Consider the following 8,252-nt stretch of genomic DNA (forward strand, 5'->3'; position numbering starts at 1 on the left):
CTCAATAACCTGTAACTTAGCCAACCAGGCTCAAGTACCAATAGGACGTGCCAAACATCATCACTCGTCCGGAATAATATCCCATCAGACTCACATTCATATCCTCAAATCATATGCATGAATACATGAAAAGCATGAATATGGCATGCATCAAAGAACAAGTGTAAAAGCATGAAAACCATTCTTATGTTCATAGCACCATAAAGGATTCACCTTTTTACTTCTTTTTCATTCAACGAGGATATATGTATGAGCGATATGCACACAAACAGACAAGATGGGCAATTAATAATAATAAAAGACATAAATACGGGCATTGAAACCCAATCATAGATCCAACGGATTGTACTATTCTATCAGCTAGTGCCCAAAGCATGGCACTCAGACCAACGATTTGCGCAAATATCCATAACATGATGACCGGTATCCGATACTAGTGCTTGTCACCTTACAAGTACCGGAACCCCCCTTAATTCACCCCAATTCCCTCTTATTAGGTTCATTTTAGCCAACACACACATTCAACAAAGAGTTCAATGTCTCAACATGCCTGGAATGCCGAATCTCGAAGCACGACGCTCTCTTGCCACTCCAAATAGTCTCCAAACAAACAAAGTCTAGTCAAATAAGGACTATTAGTTAGAATACGAGTCTATCAATACCCATATTGCCACATAATCCAAACCCCCAAATTTAGCCCTAAAATTAGGATTCTGAACCGAAAAGGTAAAACTGTAAATTGTACCTAGAATCATGATCCTCATACTTAATATAACCCATAAACTAAAAATCATCCAATAATAATCCGTAATTCATGCTCAGTTTCTAATAACCCCTAATTCTTAAGTTGGGTTCCAAAACCCTTCAAGTTTATGGGTTATGGGTCGAAATCACAGAAATAATCATAAAACCAAGTTAGCAGACTTACTCAATGATTCTTCCTTGAATTGCCTTCAATTCAACTCCAAAAACACTCTCAAACTTAGGGGTTTTCGAATAGAAATCTTAAGGAAGAAGATACTAAGAACCACATTCCGTTTAGCGATGCGCACCCCTGCACACTTAGGTTCACACCGGCGAACTCGCACCAGCAGAAGAATCCTCGGCACGGCGAACCCCACACAAATCTCCCACTCCATAGCGGCGGAGCCAAGCTCGCGGCTGCGCACACTCACCTGCGGGAAATCCTTCCCAGGGGCGAACCAAAGCCAACCTAGCAATCCTTTGCTCCTGCGGAGCCCCTCTCGTCGTAGCGCATCTGCAGGGGCAGTACCCTATTCGCACTTACACGAACACCAGAACTAGAAAAATCTAGTTTTTGACTTCTAACACCTGAAATCCTGAGACTCTATCGGAACCTCTTTGAGACCAACCAAATATGGAGACACATGTAAAAACACGCTACAAACTCACTTGCGCACTCGGAGTTTCCAAAAGAGATATTGTTGACCAAGTCAACCCCGAACAGACAAAAACTAATTTTCTAACCAAATGACCCAAATCGCCTCAAGACCCTCGGGAACTGAACCAAACACTCAAACAACCTATATTTGACATCCTGAAGCTAATCGAACCAACGAAAATCCCAAAAGACGCAATTACCACCGAAGAGGCCTAAAGTCAACCTAACACTTAAAGGTTACTTAACTTAGCAAATTTCCAAAACAAGCAAAGTGACGAGTTCGCAAGGGCAAAAGCAAGAAAGCAACAAAAACGACCTAACGGGTCATTATATCATCCACCACTAAAACACATGTTCGTCCTCCAACATCAAAGACAGGAAAAAGGAAACGATATTCTTGGAACATCAAAAAGTTGAGGGTACCTCGCCCTCATATCCAACTCGCTCTCCCAAGTAGCCTCCTACACTGGATGACCTCACCACTGAAACTTCACAGAAGCAATTTCTTTGGATCTCAACTTGCGAATCTGATGGTCCAAGATAGCAATCGACTCTTCCTTATAGGACAAATTCTGATCAAGCATCACTGAATCCCATCTAATCACATGAGAACCATTTGAAATATACTATTTGAGCATAGAAACATGGAACACCAGATGAACACTCGAAAAACCATGAGGTAGTGCTAACTCATACACAACATCTCTAAGGCTCTGAATAATCTCAAAAGGACCAGTGTAACGAGGACTCAACTTCCCTTTCTTTTCAAACCTCATCACACCCTTCATGGGTGAAGCCTTAAGCAAGACCTGATCACCTACCATGAACACTAAGTCACGAACTCTCCGGTCTGCGTAACTCTTTTACCGACTCTGAGCAGTGAGAAGTCTTGCTTGAATAATCTTCACTTTATCCAACGAATATTCTAGCAAGTCCGAACCCCAAGGCCGCACCTCAAAGGAGTCAAACTATCCAATGGGAGATCGATAGCTCCTACCATACAAGGCCTCAAACGGAGCCATCTCAATACTCGAATGATAACTGTTATTGTAAGCAAACTCGGCCAATGGTAGGAATTGGTCCCAATGACCACCAAAATCTATCACACATACTCTCAACATATCCTCCAAAACCTGGATAATACGCTCAGACTGACCATCAGTCTGGGGATGAAATGTTGTCCTCAACTCAACCCGGGTACCCAGCTCCTTTTGCAAATACTTCCAGAAATAAGAGGTAAACTGAGTCTGTCTATCATAAATAATGGAAACGGGCAATCCATGCAAATAAAGAATCTCATGAATGTAGATCTTAGCCAGCTTCTCAAAAGTATAAATCATCTGAACAGGAATGAAATGAGCTGACTTAGTCAAGCTATCCACAATCACCCTAACGGAATCAAACTTACCCAAAGTCCGGGGCAACCCTACCAGAAATTCCATGGCAATCCTTTCCCATTTCCACTCAAGAATGGGCATTCTCTGAGAAATCCCACCAGGCTTTTGGTGCTCATACTTCACTTGTTGACAATTCAAGCACCGAGACACAAACTTCACATTATCCCTCTTCATGCTACACCACCAATAGTGCTGCTTCAGGTCTCGATACATCTTCATAGCACCAGGGTGAATAGAATACGTTGAGTTGGGAGCCTCCTCCATAAACAAAACAGTCAAATCTCCTGTCTGAGGTGTACATATTCGTCCTTTGATGCTCATAATCCCTTCTTCATCAAGCCTTGCCTCACGAGCATTTCCCTTTAACATTTTATCATGAATTTTGCATAACTTTGGTTTATTAAAATGCTGAGCTCAAATCTGCTCCAATAAAAAAGAACGCACCTCCACACAAGCAAAAACCCTTCCAGGTTCAGAAATATCAAGCCTAACCAAGGAATTTGCCAAACTCTGAACCTCTCTAGCCAAACGTCCCTCCCCAGTCTGGAGACAAGCAAGATTACCCATACTAATGGATTTCCGACTCAAGGCATCCGCGACCATATTAGCCTTTCCCCGATGATAAATGATAGAGTTATCATAATCCTTAAGTAACTCTAACCATCTTTGTTGCCTCATGTCCAGATCCTTTTGGTTGAATATATGTTGAAGACTTTTATGATCCGTGAAAACCTCACAATGCATGCTATAGAGATAGTGTCTCCAAATATTCAAAGCAAACACCACCGCCGCTAACTCTAAGTCATGAACGGGATAGTTCTTCTCATGCATCCTTCATTTCCTGGAAGCATAGGCTATGACCTTCCCTTTCTGCATGAGAACACAACCAAGACCCAACCTCGAAGTATCATAATACACCAGTAAAACCCTTTCCCTCCATAGAAAGAGTCAAAATGGGAGACGAAGTCAACAAAGCCTTGAGCTTTCGGAAGCTCGCCTCACACTCATCCGATCACTCAAAAGAAACAGTCTTTTGGGTCAATCTGGTAAGGGGAGATGCTATAGCAGAAAATCCCTCAACTTAACGTCGATAGTAACTAGCCAGACCAGCAAAACTCCGAACCTCTGAAGCTGTAGTAGGCCTGCCCTAATCACGAATAGCCTTAATCTTCTATGGGTCAACCATGATACCATCCTTGGACACCATGTGCTCCAAAAACGCCACAGAGCTAAGCCATAAATCACACTTGGAGAACTTAGCATAAAGCCTCTTCTCTCTCAAAGTCTCAAGGAAAATCCCTAAATGCCTCTCATTCTCCTCCTTACTCCTACAGTAAATCAAAATATCATCGATGGATACGATCACAAAAGAGTCCAAATACGGTCGAAAGACATCATTCATTAACTCCATAAAAGCCGCAGGGGCATTAGTCAACCCAAAGGACATAACCAAAAACTCATAATGACCATAACGAGTACAAAACGCTGTCTTAGGAATATCCTCTGTTCGGACCTTAAGCTGATGATACCCGGATCTGAAGTCAATCTTGGCAAAGGCTGACACTCCCTGAAGCTAGTCAAACAGGACATCAATCCTTGGAATGGGATACTTGTTCTTGTTAGTGACCTTGTTCAACTGCCTATAATCAATGCACATCCTCATGGATCCGCCCCTTCTTCACAAACAATACCGGTGCACCCCACGGGGACACAATAGGACGAACAAACCCTTTGCTCAACAAATCTTGCAACTTTTCTTTCAATTCCTTCAACTCTATAAGAGCCATCTGATAAGGAGGGATAGAAATGGGCTTGGTGCCCGGATCAACATTAATGTGAAAATTAATATCCCGGTCCGGAAGAATACCAGGAAGATCAGTAGGGAACACCTCAGGTAACTCTGTCATAATTGGTATCAACTCAAGTGGAGGAGTATCAGTACTGGTATCATGAATATATTCAAGATGAGCTAGACACCCTTTCTCAACCATCCGATGTGCCTTAAGAAATGACACTATATGCTTAGGCGCGAGACCAACCGTACCTTTCCACTCTAACTTAGGAATCCCAGGCATGGTTAAAGTAACCGTCTTGGCATGACAATTCAAGATCGCATGATACGGCGATAACCAACTCATGTCCAAAATAACATCAAAGTCCGTCATATCTAGAATCATCAAATCAACCCAAGTCTTATAGCCCATCATAGTGACTACACAGGATCGGTACACCCAATCCACTACTACACTCTCCCAGCGGAGTAGAAACATAAACAGGAACATCAAGATACTCACACATCATATGTAGACCCGATAAAAAATAAGTAGACACATATGAATAAGCATAACCCAGATCAAATAAGGCAATAGCTGAATGGTGACAAGCAGAAACAATAACTATAATCACAGCATCTGAGGCCTTTGTCTCGGGCCTACCCAAAAATGCATAACACTAGGCTCCACCACCACTAGACGGGGAACCCCCCAAGACCACCTCCATGGCCAATCTGGGTGCCACCCATACCTGAATGACAACCCCCTCTGCCACTCTGTGAACCACCTCCCGACTGCGGACTAGCTGGTCTCGGAGTAAAAACCTGAGAACTGGGATAGGAACCTGTTATAGCCCGTATTTTGTACGTTCGGATAATTCGAGACAATTGCGAGAAGTTAAGGGAGAGACCATTTTCCAAAGTTATTTTAATGTACAAGTTGTTATGAATATTATTTATGAATATTATTAGTATGAAAATATTGAGAAAGGCTAAGGGTAAAAAGGGAAATTTACGAAATGATTCATGGTAATATTGTGGAAAGGCTAGGGGCAAAATGAGAATTTCACAAAGTTCAAGAAAATTCAAGAAAAAGGCCAAGTTGGACGTGAGTGTGTGTATGTGTGTATGTGGGTCCCATCCCTTTTGTTGGACAAATTAATTTAAGCCAAGAAGGAGGGCATGTGTCCACTTTGCAATTGGAGGGGGCTAAGTATATATATATAGAGAGAGGTGGACAAAATAAGACATATTATTCTTCGAACTCGAGGAACAAGAAAGAAAGAAAAGAAAGAAGCATGAAGGGCATTCGGCCAAGGGGCTGGCCGAATTTGGCCATGGAAGGTGTTCAAGAAAAAAATATTTTCCTTTAGCATTTTAACTAATTGGAAGGTTCTTATTAACATGGAGTAGTTGTTGGAACAAGCAAGGCACTCATTTGAGCAATCCATAGCCCTAGCCGAGCAAAAGGATGTGTGGAGAAAGGTATATGTTCAATCTTCTTTTACTTGTGTTATAGCTGATTTATGTATGTTGAAGTATGTAAAAATGGTTGGAATTCATGCTACATATGTGTGTTGATGTTATGGCCGAATATGGTGGTGTTATGTAGAACAAATGAATTGATTTAACTTAGTATTTTAATTGTTGTTGTGGTAGATTCTATGATGTAAAATAAGGATTTAATGGTTTGAAATGAAGTTGTAATCGTTTGTGGATTATGGAAGAAGTTAATGTGATATTAGTATGGTTCTTATGATTATAAGAATGAGTGATATTGCTAAAGTATAGATTGTTGATGTAGTTTAAGAATTTGGAAGAAAGGAGATTTAGGTCCTTGAAAGGTATGTAAAGGCATAAATGTGCAGCCATATTAATGTGGTTGCCTCAGAAATGGAAGTGCCTTCTGAAGGATGACTTAAGAGTGAAACGGAATTGCACGTTCAAAGAAAAATTTCATGAACTCCAGAGCCGATGCCATAAATGGCAAAAGAAGAAAAGTGTTCGAGGAAGAAGAAAACTAAGGAAAGTTAGGGACAAAAGTAGGAAATACACTAACGGATTAGTCGAAAGAAGAGGAAGACCTTTGGGAGCGGAACAATTGGAAATATTTAATCATAGGAGTAAGAAGATACCTTAACGAGTTAGCGATAGAAACTCGATTACGCACCAAGGAAAGAACAAGTATGAGGGGTCGACACTGTGAATGGAAAAATAATGGTATGGAATAAGAAATCAATGTGAAGTATGAAGGTTTTGATCTTAGAAGAAATGGAAATGAAATGCAAAGAATGTGCGTGGGAAGTCGCTCAGTCATAGCATCATAAATATAGTTAAAGGTTCGATGCGCAAGGATAGAGAAAGTGAAAATTGTAAGGATTCTGTGCTAAGAGCGAAAGTAGTGGACGCTCAAAAATATGGATGCGCAGTTGCAACACAAGAGCATGGTTAAGAAGAATCACGAGTAAGTGAGCTAAATGAGTGAAAGGATTAATAGTGGATGGAAGGATATGGAAATACTGATAAGAAGGTGATATAGGCGCAAAATGAAAGAAAAACTTATGATAGGAAGTTTTTGATATGTTATGCACAGAGTTGGAATGAAAGACGGGGAATAAGGTAGTTATCGTAGCCGAAGGTACTCAAAGACTGTTAACACATAAGGAGCCCCTTAAAGGGGGGGGGGGGGGGGGGAGAACGTATTATATTAGGCCTAAAAGAAATCATAACATTATCAAACGCTAGAAGAGGAAATTTATTAGCTCGGGGCCGGAGTTCAAAACGTATCGGCATATCAAGAGAATGTAAAAAGGAAGTAAAAACGAATTGACAATAAGTATACCGGGAGGCCGACATGAAGGGAAAGAACGAAAGACACCTTAAGAGAATGCTTTATGCCGACCTGAACTATGATGTGGTTGGACCATAATTTGAATCCCCTGTATCGGGCAATAATTGAGTAGTACCTAAGTACGCAGCGACATGCGGTAAAGAGTAATAAGAAAGAGCAAGAAAATGCTTACAAGCTAAGTTTACAAGGAATAATAGAGAATGATAAGATTCAAAGGATATTTTGGATGACAATGACTATTGTAATAAAAGTACCTATGATTGGTGGTTTGGAAATTTTTGAAAGAAAGAAAGAACGCAGCGTTTGTGAAGGAAGCAAAGAAAAGTTGTAATAAGAACTTAGAGGTGTTGCGAACTGAGAAGTTAAGTGAACTCGGATCATAAGCTACCATAAGGATCACTGGACTACGAAGGATAATAAATAAGGAAACATTTCATACATACGTTTTTGGATGGATATTTAGAATGAAAGATTAAAAGGGGATAGTGACAAAGACACAAAGAAACAGGGAGCAGGGAAAAGAAAACACCGAAGGCCGATGAATATTTATAGCATGATAAGCGAGATTGCAATACTGTAGATCAAATGGAAGCAGAAATAGCCGGTGGCCATGTTGGATCATTAAGTGAAGATTGCGTACCAAGACAGGGCTTTTGTTAAGGTGTATTGGCGAAGCAATAACAGAAAAGAGATAATCTGGGAAGTACAAGGATCATGAGTTGGCACAGCGGATTAGAAAAGAAAACCCATGACACGGAATGAGGATCCATGTAAAGACCGAGAAGTCGATTATAAAGGAAAATAGGGTGAAAGATACGGAATGGGCATGAA

The 8,252-nt window shown here is 40.9% G+C and overlaps 1 protein-coding gene across 1 annotated transcript; it reads right to left on the reverse strand.

Annotated features, from left to right (window-relative positions):
* Positions 1–1,878: 1,878 nt before the first annotated feature.
* On the reverse strand, positions 1,879–4,874 carry LOC132610944 (uncharacterized). Its single transcript, XM_060325354.1, has 6 exons — positions 4,528–4,874; positions 3,983–4,127; positions 3,244–3,342; positions 2,833–3,159; positions 2,515–2,742; positions 1,879–2,028 (listed from the first exon to the last, which is right to left on the reverse strand). The coding sequence occupies exons 1-6, from the start codon at positions 4,872–4,874 to the stop codon at positions 1,879–1,881; spliced, it is 1,296 nt and encodes a 431-aa protein (XP_060181337.1).
* Positions 4,875–8,252: the final 3,378 nt, after the last annotated feature.

Source organism: Lycium barbarum, chromosome 1 (genome assembly GCF_019175385.1).
Source record: "Lycium barbarum isolate Lr01 chromosome 1, ASM1917538v2, whole genome shotgun sequence".
Lineage (NCBI taxonomy): Eukaryota > Viridiplantae > Streptophyta > Magnoliopsida > Solanales > Solanaceae > Lycium > Lycium barbarum.

Coding starts and splice junctions, on each gene's coding strand:
- LOC132610944 (XM_060325354.1), bottom strand. CDS start 4,874: ATGCCTGGGATTCCTAAGTTAGAGTGGAAAGGTACGGTTGGTCTCGCG. Junction 4,128..4,527: donor CAAGATTTGTTGAGCAAAGG/GTTTGTTCGTCC, acceptor GATTTACTGTAG/GAGTAAGGAGGAGAATGAGA. Junction 2,743..2,832: donor GGATTGCCATGGAATTTCTG/GTAGGGTTGCCC, acceptor ATTCCTGTTCAG/ATGATTTATACTTTTGAGAA.